General features: G+C 35.4%; 1 protein-coding gene across 1 annotated transcript in view; it reads right to left on the bottom strand.

Moving 5' to 3' along the window:
- Positions 1 to 4,705, bottom strand: part of LOC122796911 (ATP-binding cassette sub-family A member 13-like) — a 3,979,956-nt gene extending 3,975,251 nt beyond the window's left edge. Inside the window, exons 1-2 of the mRNA XM_044065669.1 lie at positions 3,961 to 4,705; positions 3,677 to 3,801 (exon numbers count right to left, since the gene is read on the bottom strand). Coding sequence (XP_043921604.1) covers positions 3,677 to 3,801; positions 3,961 to 4,705 — 870 coding nt within the window. The remainder of the gene's footprint in view (positions 1 to 3,676; positions 3,802 to 3,960) is intronic.
- Between the last annotated feature and the right edge of the window lie 8,147 nt (positions 4,706 to 12,852).

The raw sequence follows: 12,852 nt of genomic DNA, 5'->3' as shown, positions 1-12,852 counted from the left end.
AGGAGAGTGTGTTGAGCAGATGGAAAGAGTACTTTGAGGGGCTGATGAATGAAGAGAATGAGAAGGAGAGAAGGTTGGATGATGTGTGGAGAGTGAATCATAAATTGCAGTGGATTAGCAAGGAGGAAGTAAGGATAGCTATGAAGAGGATAAAGAATGGAAAGGCTGTTGGTCCAGATGACATACCTGTGGAAGCATGGAGGTGTTTAGGTGAAATGGCAGTGGAGTTTTTAACTAGATTGCTTAATGAAATTGTGGAAAGTGAGATGATGCCTAAGGAATGGAGGAAAAGTGTTTTGGTACAGATTTTTAAGAATAAGGGTGATGTACAGAGCTGTAGTAACTACAGAGGGATTAAACTGATCAGTCACAGCATGAAGTTATGGGAAAGAGTAGTGGAAGCTAGCTTAAGAAGGGAGGTGATGATTAGTGATCAGCAGTATGGTTTTATGCCAGGAAAGAGCACTACAGATGTGATGTTTGCTCTGAGAGTGTTGATGGAAAAGTATAGAGAAGGTCAGAAGGAGTTGCATTGTGTCTTTGTGGACTTAGAGAAAGCATATGACAGGGTGCCTACAGAGGAGTTGTGATATTGTATGAGGAAGTCGAGAGTGCCAGAGAAGTATATAAGAGTGGTACAGGATATGTACAAGGGTAGTGTGACAGCGGTGAGGTCTGCGGTGGGAGTGACGGATGCGTTTAAGGTGGAAGTGGGATTACATCAAGGATCAGCTCTGAGCCCTTTCTTATTTGCAATGTTGATGGACAGGTTGACAGACGAGATCAGACAGGAGTCCCCGTGGACTATGATGTTTGCAGATGACATTGTGATCTGTAGTGAGAGTAGGGAACAGGTGGAAGAGACCCTGGAGAAGTGGAGATATGCTCTAGAGAGAAGAGAAATGAAGGTCAGCAGGACTAAGACAGAATATATGTGTGTGAATGAGAGGGAGGATAGAAGACTGGTGAAGATGCAGGGAGTAGAGCTGACGAAGGTGGATGAGTTTAAATACTTGGGATCAACAGTTCCGAGCAATGGTGAGTGTGGAAGAGAGGTGAAGAAGAGAGTACAGGCAGGATGGAGTGGGTGGAGAAGAGTGTCAGGAGTGATTTGTGACAGATGAGTACCAGTAAGAGTGAAAGGGAAGGTCTACAAGAGGGTAGTGAGACCAGCTATGTTATATGGGTTGGAGACAGTGGCATTGACAAAAAGGCAGGAGTCAGAGCATGACGTGGTAGAGTTGAAGATGTTAAGATGTGCACTGGGTGTGACAAGGATGGACAGGATTAGGAATAAGTATATTAGAGGGTCAGACCAGGTTGGAAGGTTTGGAGACAAAGCCAGAGAGGCAAGATTACATTGGTTTGGACATGTGCTGAGGAGGGATGCAGAGTATATTGGGAAAAGATGCTAAGGATGAAGCTTCCAGGTAACAGAAATAGAGCAAGGCCTAAGATAAGGTTTATGGATGTGGTGAGAGAGGACATGCAGGTGATTGGTGTGACAGAGCAAGATGCAGAGGGCAGGAAGAAATGGAAACAGTTGATCTGCTGTGGCGACCCCTAATGGGAGCAGCCGAAAGAAGAAGAAGATAAATCCTGTTTGATCAGCGGTAATCAGAAATGGCAGAAAATGTAACCTAGCAGCATGTATAATCATAAATATTTTATAATCAAAATTTAAAAGTGAAACTGGTCTGTATGAAGAGCATTCTGCTGTTTTTTTTCCATCTTTAATACTGGAGAAATAAGTGTATATTTCCAGTACTTTATTTAGATCTTTAAAGTAAAGACTTTATGCAAGATATGTAAAGCTTCCTTTGGCATTATTTTATATAACTCCAATATCATGTCATCATTAGCAGCTGCTTTGCTTGGCTTTAACTTTTGAATTTGGCTTTTAATTTCAGCCAGCTGTATGGGTTTAACTATTAATTTCCTTTGATCTTCTGTTAGCCTATTTGTGATATGTTTCTTAATGACTGTTTTAATTAAATCTTGGGGGATCCATTTTTACCTCCTCCTGATTAACTTTATTAAAATGGGTTCTAAATATCTTTAAGAATTCAAAGACAAACTGCCAAAAGGAGTAGTCCCCACAAAACGTCTCCAAAGAAATAAATAATGAGAAATAGTCACAATGAGATGCAGACAGCTGTAAAATCCAAAATAAGGCCTTTACTGAGTGCAAAAAACACAAGCGCTTTCACATTTAAGCTTCATCAGGTGTACTCAAGCACTATTAGAACACACCTTTATACACCCAAAAACATCACATGATACACGGTCACATGACTGTGAAATACAAAAATATAAAAATATATATATATAAAAACATTTATTCAAATTATGCATATATAAAAAATCATCTACGTAAAGGTCTCACTTTAAGTCTAGGTCTCAAAGGGATACACTCATTCAACCCATGTCCCTCATTGCTCCTCAGTCTAGTAATCCAGATTGCCTCCAAATTCTGTTTTATTGCATATATCACCAAACCTCAAACTCTCATGAATCAATCCAATCACCCTAAATCTAAAAGCTTGAGAAATGTCTGTATTAAGGACATGCTTAGCTAATGCATTGGTCTTGTTGCCCTTTCTGATGTTATATGAATGTTCCCTAATACGTTCCTTAAGGTACCTATCTGTCTTGCCAATGTAAAACTTCGCACAGATACAACAGCAAGCAAGATAAACCACATGTTGACTTTCACAGGTGGCAGAAACCCTAAATAGGTAGTCTCTGCCTTGATCAGGATGATGAAATACCTTATTACTATCAATATACCCACACCAGTTACATCGCCCACAGGGTTTAGTACCATCATGACCAATATCCATCCTATCCTCCTTAGGGTAACATAACCTCCTCTTGAGTGATTTATCGTTTCTAAAACTGAATCTAGGAACAGGATCGACAAATCTCGCTATGTCATGATCTGTCATCAAAACTTGCCAATGTTTTTTAACAATATCAATATACTTACTTACATCCGTAGCATACTTCAAAGAAATTTTCAAATTAGTATGAGTGGATCTCATCATAACTTCACTAGAGGAATTTGTCTTTTTAGAGAAGAAGGGTTTAGCCTGCTTACCTCTCTTCTCTACCACACTTGGTACATGCTCTGTGAGGCATCTATCATTATATCCTCTGTCCTTTAAAAACATCAAGACCCTATTCAATTCAAGATTAAAATCTTCCTCTCTAACATTCAACCTAGATGCTCTCATCACTTGATTCGTAACAATGTTCTTAAAAATATGTGGTGGATGTGCACTACTGCGATGTAAGAGATGATTAACATGGCAATCTTTCCTATATTGCTTCGTGTACATCTTTCCTTCAAGGTCTTTAAACACAACTACATCTAAAAGATCCATACTCTCACTCGACATCCTATGTGTGAAATGTAAGAATGAGGTGGTATTGTTAACATAACTCATAAAATCAATGAACTGTTCATCATTCCCTTCCCACAAAATAAAAACGTCGTCCACAAATCTCCGATAAAATGAAATAAGATGATTGAAGGGACCTTTGAAAATATACTCTTCCTCCCAACTATCCATAACAGCATTGGCGTAGCTATTGGCACAAGAAGTGCCCATAGCTATGCCATTGCATTGTCTATGCACATGACCACTAAACAAAAAAAATTATGTTCTAATACCAATTCTAAAAGTTGAAGTAGAAGAATAATAGTGTCAGCAGTGTACTGCGTAGAATTCCTCAAAAACTCTTGTATAGCTGCCAGCCCCTCTGTATTCGGAATCACTGTGAAAAGAGAGACCACATCTAGAGTAACAAAAGACACCATATAATCATTATGTATAGAAAAGAAGCTATATAAATCCTTCAAAAAATGCTCAGTGTCCCTAAGAACATGCTCTCTGTTGTTCAAGGCTGGTCTCAAATGCTTCTCTATAAAAATAGAGATGGATTCCATACACCAACCTCTACTAGAGACAATTGGTCTCATAGGCGGATTACTAGTTGACTTGTGGACCTTTGGTAGTCCCTGTAATATAGGTATTGTCGGCTTGTCCACTAAAAAATAATCCAATAACTTTTCATCAATCAACTGCTCTTCTAATAAACCTTTCAAAACAACATGCACATCTCCTATATGAGCAAAAATATGTTCTGCATCTAATTCCTCATAAAAGGAACTATCACATAAAATGGCAAACATCTGAGCTTCATACCAATTTTTATCTAAAACCACGATCAGGCCGCCTTTGTCTGCTGGTCTGATAGTAAGTCGAGTATCATTCTCAAGCTCTTTCAGAGCACATTTTTCATGTCGTGACAAATTAGAATATCTATCACTCATAAAATCAGAGCCATGGCCCACACATGTATCATAAATATCACGTATGCATAATTTCTCAAATGCATTAACAAGCATATGATTGTTCGGAATAAAAGAACTTGGTTTAGAAAAAACATTCTGAGCTCTTTGAACACTATTATTATCTTTATATAGCAACTTTAAAGTCAAATTTCTAGTAAAAGTTTTGATGTCCAAAATAACATCTGCATAACATGAACGGCTGGTGGGAATAAAAGAAAGACCTTTTCCCAAAACAGCTAACTGATGTTTACTCAGTTCAACATTGGATAAATTCAAAACTAGTCCCTCTTGGTGTTGGAGAACACTTTCTTTATACTTATCTGGTTCCCTGATGTATGGTCCCATTTCCTTTTCCCTCACGTTAGACTTCTCCCCCTCGAGTGTTCCCGATTCGTCTTGAAGGTATTCACCTTCATGGGTAAGGGGAACTCGATGTTGTGGCGTCGTAAAAAATCACCAGAATTAATGTCATCTCCTGTGTCAGATTTCTCTCGATGCACTTGCGCTGTTGTAACTACCACTTTTCTCTTGGCCCCCGAGTCAACAGGACATGTTCCAGAGTTCAAAACGCCAACCTGTAAGTTCTCATCCACAATCTCTTCAGTGTCCACATCTTTCGGTGTATCCACACTCTGAAGAGCGCTCGTTATTGCTTCCGTCATCGTCACGGTGTTCACTGCATCAGTGCCCCCATGCATACGCTCCTCTCTCAGCCAGTTAAAGATGTGCCCGGTCTGAAAATCGGATCTATCTCTTATAATCTTCCCTATTTTACCCTTCTGCAATTTATTCTCATATAAGGTAAGGGAATTAAGAATGTCCTCAATATAAAAATCAATAACTTCCAACGAATACTTCTTGCATAGACCTGTGTACATGGTATTGATCAAGTCGATAGAAGCAGTCATTTCCCTTTCTGCTGATGAAAGTAACCAAAACTCGCTTGCAGATTAATCTTCTGCCATTCCTTAAGCAAAATATTATCCCCGTTATGAAACGAGGGCATCTTAAGAACACGTAATCCTCGGGGTATGATTTGTTCGGCTAAACATACCTCGAGGTGATATTTCTGAAACTGACTTCTTTTCAATTTATAAAGTTCTTTCTCAAGGACAAAAAGTTCAGTCTTTAAGGCTATGACATCGTACACATCATTATTAGCATTATCCACTCCAACAGCTGTGCAGTTTACTAGTGGGTTATGAATTTCACTAATGCCTGTAAGTTAGTGTTGAATTTATTGCTACGTGAATCAAACTTACGAGTAGAAAAAGATTAATCCAGTTGAATAATCTCTTCAGCCATCTTAGTAGGATCTCTCTCTTTAAGAATTCATCAACATCTGTTAGCTTTTTTTTTTTTTACTTCCTGGTAAATACATTTCCTTAATATGATTAGATGTATTAACTGATTTGGACTTGGAAGCTAATTTATGCATTGATTTAGTATTCATGGAGTAGTTAATTACCTTAATCTTTTCTAAATATATCATGGTATTATGATTTAAGATCGCTAAATACTTTTTTTTAATTCATCTGTTTCTTTCATCAGCCTGTCTTGACCTTTTGACTGTTCTGTTGTAATTTACAAGTTTTCCCTGTATTTCTATCAGATCTTTATTACATTGTTTTTTTCTTAAGGGCATGCAAGTTTTTTATTCTTCCATTCAAATAGAGTTTGAAGGCATCCCATCCACATATTTCACATACATCTTCCATATAATTAATTTCTAAAAATGTTTCAATCTCTTTATTATAGAAATCTTTAAAATCTTTTAAGTTAGTTATGTATGCTGGAATCCTTTTTATAGAAATCATTTTACTGATATTTTGTTTTAATTCAAACGTTATAGTGTTGTGATCTAAGAGCGGCCATGAAGTTGTCTTTACTTCAATCAACTTAGGTATTAAGTTATTTGAAATATATGCTCTATCTATTCTTGAGTGGGATCCATGTCTATGAGAAAGTAATTGTAAAACCAAGAACCTGGATCACAGAATACATTAATACCTTTAATTTGAATTAAATCTATGACGTTTTTCAATTCTTTTGTGGATGAAGGTATTCTTTTTATTAGTATTAGAATCTTCATCACTTAGTATGCAATTAAAATTTCCTGTCATAATAAAGCTTCCTTTTGAATATTGTATTATCTTTTCTAACTGTGACTTGACCATTTTTACACCAATGCCTGGAATCCAGTATACATTTATAAGAGTATATAAAGCTCCATAGAATTTAATAACTACTAAGCTGAGCATGCCTTTGTTATGTTTGTACTCACCTATTATATTAGGTAAAGGTAAAGTATTTCTCCATAATATGACAGGTCAACTTTAGAAAGATGAAAACGCATACTCTCGAACGCTGACATGCACGAATAATCAGAAACTCGAAAGTGGTATTTTGGAATTGCAGTACAGTGAAGATCAGAATATTTGCCCTTTCCTCACTGTAGTGCGATCTCGGAATAGGAATATATATTTAGCGGGGGGTGTGGGGGGTGCAGCCCCCCCACAATACCAATTTCGATTTTTTGACTGTTCGAGAGTTTGTGTTTTTGGTTTTATGACATAGACCCAATATGACCACCCCCCTCTTTTTCTGTTTATATTGAGAACTATACAAAATACAAAATAGAGAACACCGACTGCTGCAATTGAAATTTTTTAATTCTGGTACCTCGGCCTTCGCCTTCTCCTGGAATACATTTTACTTAATGCTCCACCCATTTTTATACAAATCTTTTAATTAAATAATTGATGCACCATCCCCCAATTAAATAGTTACAATCATTTCATTACTACTTGAAGCAAACAAATTTGACATTTCTTAAGCACAACTATACAACATGTTAACTGGAGAATAAATAACATTCATTTCATAAATACTTCTGATAATATATACATGAATATAAATATTATTACTAGTAATATGTATACCTGTTGTTCACATGATGTTGCCCTTGCAAGCAATCCCATTTCCCTGAATATATTAGAAAATATTAGAAAATATTAAGAAATATGTGAAGAAATTAAAATTACTGAAAAAAATACTGAAAAAGTTACCAACAAAATTCTTATGTGGAAAACACATTACACCTCCATATTCATCCCATTCGGAAATATAGTTTTTAAATTAAGAATGAACCTTGACTCCATCAAAAGTAATTTTTCACGAAAAATGGCCTCATTCCCAAATACATTAGGTCTACCTAACACACTGAAGACAAATCCATCTGGGACCCCCCCATGATTGTCAATAAAATGTTTTCCCACTGGGCTCTCCAGCCTCTTATGCCTTATATCTCCTAGGTGTTCCAAAATCCTTAATTTAACCCTTCTAGTGGTTTGTCCTATATACCAATTTTGTCTCTCACAGCCACATCCTATAATATACACAACCCCAGTTGAGTTGCAATTATAAAATTCCGTGGCATTGTATTTAACCCCATTAATTTTGCAACCATCCAAATTCCTAATCCACTTACACACTTTACATTTTCCACACCTAAATGATCCCTTTCTATCATCTTCACCCCCTTCACCATTTTTTCTAAAATTTAGAATTTCCCTGAGATTAAAATATCTCTTATATGAAAAGGTCACCCGTGATGGAAAGAATTTTCCTATCTTCTCATCTTCACAAATAATTGGCCAAAATCTATCCACTAGTTCCTTCAAAGTTTGAGAAAAATGGGAAAATCTGGTTACAAAAAATATTTTTCCATTAGATTCCTTGGAACCACCACTATTTTTACCATGAATATCATGATTTCCAGAGCATCCCATCCCCCTAAATCTCACCCTATTGCTGGACCTTCTAGTGATGCCCAACTCATTCTCCACCCTTCTTCTAGCTTTTTTAACACTCATGACAGAATATCCCCTCTCTAATAACTTTCCTTCCACCTTATTGAATTCCACTGGAATCAAATTCTTTTCTGAAATGTGTCTCCCTATTCTTTTAAACTCACCAAATGGGAGAGATTCAATCAAGGAATCACTATGCATGCTGGAAGCATGGAGAAAATTTTCCGCTGCAGTCTTCTTATAATGTGGTTTGTATTGAATTTTATCATCCTGGTTCACATAAATTTCTACATCCAAATAATGGATGGTTCTACCCCCCATGGTATATATTGAGAACTACTCAGAACTAGAATTTGTTTTGTACTGAGTTTATTTATGTCTTCCTGTAATAAATGTGTTTCTTGTGGAAAAACACTTTGTGAAGTATGCAAATTTAGGAATTTACTAAGATTACTTCCCTTGCAGCCATTATTTAGACCATTTATATTGATAGAAATGCACTTTAGTTTTATCATGCTATATGTATCAGTAAATAAACAAAAAATAATTCCCTAAAGTTTATATGTATTAATTTTGTTTTACCACTCTTATATTTGATATACTGCCCAATAAACATTGGAAATCTAATAATGCCATTAAAATTAAATACATTAGCATTTTTTGAAATTTGTAGACACTCATAAAAACAATAAATAACAATGAAATGAAAACAAGAATTTTTTTCAAACTTACTTCCCTCCATGAAGTCTAATACTCCTAGTTTAAATAGAAAAGCTATCCAAACTAACCTTCTTGTTCACTCAGACAATGAAAAATTATCCAAAAAAACCCTCTGCCTGCTATTTAGTATAATTATGAATAAATGAAACTCCATTTATCATAAAGTCACAACAAGAAAAGAAAATAAGAAAAGCCTCTATGGAGCTATTATTTCTAACTTATAGAATTTAAAATGTGTTAACATCAAGAAGTGCCTTTGACTATATTTCTATCCGAATTATTTCTATAAACAAGTTAATGCAAACATTAATTATATACACTTAATTATTTTGATTACAAATGAAAAATGCTATACCAACATGTGAATAACAGGTTATTTAACTAGATCTATGTTATGTCTTAAAAAAAAAACTCTTCAGCAAATGCCTGTTCACCAACCAATAAACAATGAAATCTAACTCCCACGAATAGACATTTCAGCGAATTTTTTCCTAGCGGAAAAAAACGCTTGGCCACCATCGAGAACTTGCCCTTTTCCCACTATAGTGCAATCTCAGATTTGGTATATTTAGTTAGGGGGGCATGGGGGAGCACAGCCGGGTGTGGAGGGCAAACCCCCCCATTTTGAAGGGTTTGAAGGGTTTGTCTGGTTTTTGGTTGGTCAAGTGATTTTTTTCCCTTAGGAAAAAATTCTCTGAAATGTATGTTTGAAGAAGTTGGATTTCACTGTTTATTGATTGGCAAACATGCATTCGCTGAAGAGGTTTTTTTGAGGATGTAATATAGACCCATTTAACTTATATGTATCACTTTGGCATTTATGTTATGTAGTTTATTTGTTTTCTATTGAGCTTTCTAATAAGATCCAATAATACCCATCCAATTTCTAATAATTATTTATTTTTACAAATATATACATCCCAAAATTACTATAGAGAAAGGAGGAGGATATCTCATGAAATAACATCCCCTCTTTCTCTTCTGTTAACCTATTTCCCGAAAAAAAGGAGTTGGGGAGCGGTACAAATTTTATTGCATTAAGTTATGAATGTGTGCTACATCTTTGTATTCCATAAACTTTTGTTTAGTAATAGATTGTCTTAATGAATAATATTGTTGACAATCTACAAGTATGTTTGAGGACCAACATTCACATTTCAATATTACAATTCATAACATTCACTATTAAAATTTCCAAGCTTACACTGTGTTGTAGCTGTTTGTGCAACTGGGTCATAATCTGCAGTAGCATGAAACATCAGACTGGTATTCTGAGATAATCCACATATCAAATTACTTTTGTAGGTATTTTTGACAAAATAAACTCATCTCTTCATAGAATCATAGGATCATAGGAAGTTACTAGGCTATTGGCCCTGAGGCCTTTACAAGCCTAGCCAATAATTTATCACATGTTCCAAAAAGTCAGCACCTGATGCCACTGTCCAAACGGGACACAGGTGGAATCCCAGGGGTGTATTTTATATGTCTAACTGGATGGCATGTCCTCTCATCAGTTTTTCCCACCAGTAGTCATCAAAAACATTATTGTAATGGAGGAAGCATTTGACTCAAGACTAGTGGGAAAGAACCAATATTTGACAATCATGAATTAGTGAGCTCATGGGAAGAGACACAAAAGTGAAAAGTAGGCTCTTTCTTCCAGTGATTAGTAGTCTTTAACATTTTTTTGTTAAAGAAGAAAATCACTGAAACAATACCATTCAGTTTAATTCACTTTAAACAAATTGTAAAAGTTACAAAGCCAGTGTTCAAATCTGTTTGGTTACAAATTTGGGACACATGAATGCATAAAACTAGTAGGTATTCAACAAAAATCACCATAGAAGTGTATGTACAAGAATTGAGGGTATTACTCAAATTATCAACTTGTAATCTTAAATAATGTCATAGTTCATATTAGTGTGAGCTCCAGATGGAATATAAAATCCTCAATGCCCACGGGTCATGCCAATGTTAATATGAAATGTAGATTAACTATTCCGGAAAATCTAATATTTCTCTAATATGTTTATTTATTTTATTTGATATTTGTTAACCGGGTTAGTCCAACTGAGCTAGTAGCCCATTTTCAGTGGAGACCTGAGGAGAAAAGCTCCAATAGAGACATTTACATTACAAGTGTTACTGGCACATATAGAATTTCAATATAGATAAAATTACAGTAGTAGTTTCATGCCCAAACAGAGAAATAATATGCATATTATACATAAGTTGCAGAGAAAACAGTGAATAATAGATGAATTCAAGTAATACAGAATAAGGATACTACAGTATTATAAGTAATTACATTTTTTTTACAGACTTGTAGATTACCTATTCCGGATAATCTATTATTGCACTAATAGTACATGCCTTATACTGTGCATTCTGAAGACAGTGACCATTAGAGTGTTGATAAAATATTGTTATTATAAGTACATTACTATGTATTGAAAGGCTAGCTTGTAATAACAGAATCAAGAATTACATACTATTTCGGAACTGTAGCTGTACGAGTCAAAGGTGAGTTCACAGCAGGTGATTAAATCAAAGGCTTTCTACCTAAGCATTCTGTTACAACAAAAATAGGCTTATTTTGTAAAATCTAGAGTGAAAGGTTTAGCCTAATCACACCAATGGTGGTCTAGCTAGAGTAAAGAACCAAAAAAGGGAGTAAAGACACATGTCAAGATCACCACCAGACAACTAGCAATGCATCAAAGAATGCACCTTCACACCCATAAACATCAGAACGGGAAAGTTTAGATGGTAAGTGGTCCACCTGGCTCACATATAAATAGTATCATTCAAACTGCGACAACTTTAATGAAAACTGTCAATAAACACATCATGAAATGACAAATCAGCATTCAGCAATACAGATAAAGCTTCTGATGGAGGTGCATTCCATGTCCAAATCCATCAATTCAATCACTGTGAGCATCATACACATAGAACTCACATGTATATGTTATAGACCTTTGTTGGCCAATTCTTTAGACAAATATTTCCAACACTTGCAAATGCTTATTCAAGTGAATGGCCAAGTTTTCAACCATCTCCTTTCCATTCTCATGCAATAAGCACCAGAAAGTGTCAAAAGTTTACCATAGATGGTAATGCCAAAGTGGTAGCATCTGGCAATGAATGGTGTTTTTCTTATATAAAAAAAGCACAAATGGTACAACAACATATGGAAATCATTGTACTCTGCTATTCATGTATCATTTAATAGCCCAGAAGTTAATGGAGGTTTTGTTTAATGCTTGTTTATAGCTTAATAATGTAATCATCTAATGACTGAAGTTGGGAAGGTTTTAGAAATATTTTGCTATTCTATGTCTGAGGAATGATTATTGCCACTCAAGATACTCCATCTTAATTACAAATATACTCTAATATATATTTTCTATATGTTTTGCTTATTTACATTCTAAATAAACTGTATGCATATATATGTAGTGTTTCATCTAAAATGTGTGAGAATATGACCTTTACTCCTGTGATTTGCACCCTAAGCGTATCTGTTGTACACTTCTTCTCGCACATTTCTTTATTCATCTACTTATCATCATACTAATTCACTCGAGATCTCAGCAGGAAAAGAGGAATCTTTTTGAAACAACCAAAGCTTCATCTGGTAATTGCTTGAGGTGTCGTTTTTCTTTTTTTCCCCGACACATAACTAACTGTATATAGTTAATACAAGTTATTTACCTTGAGAGGCACGATACTACTGTTATATCTTTCAGCTTCAGTCCTCAGACTATACTTACAGCCATTAACTGAGCTTTTAATTTAAATTTAACCATCTCTCAAACTACTATACTCCTCCCTCCTAATAAGCATAAAAAACATACCACATCTATCTGGAATTAATTAGTAGGTGCAAATTAGCATGACTTACACAAAACACCATAAATCTCAACTTGACCCATTAAAAGACCAGTAAGAGGG

This window comes from Protopterus annectens, chromosome 3.part0, assembly GCF_019279795.1.
Source record: "Protopterus annectens isolate FY-2018-M chromosome 3.part0, PAN1.0, whole genome shotgun sequence".
NCBI lineage: Eukaryota > Metazoa > Chordata > Ceratodontiformes > Protopteridae > Protopterus > Protopterus annectens.
Note: the sequence above shows the minus strand (reverse complement) of the source record. Positions and strands in the feature narration are given on the sequence as shown.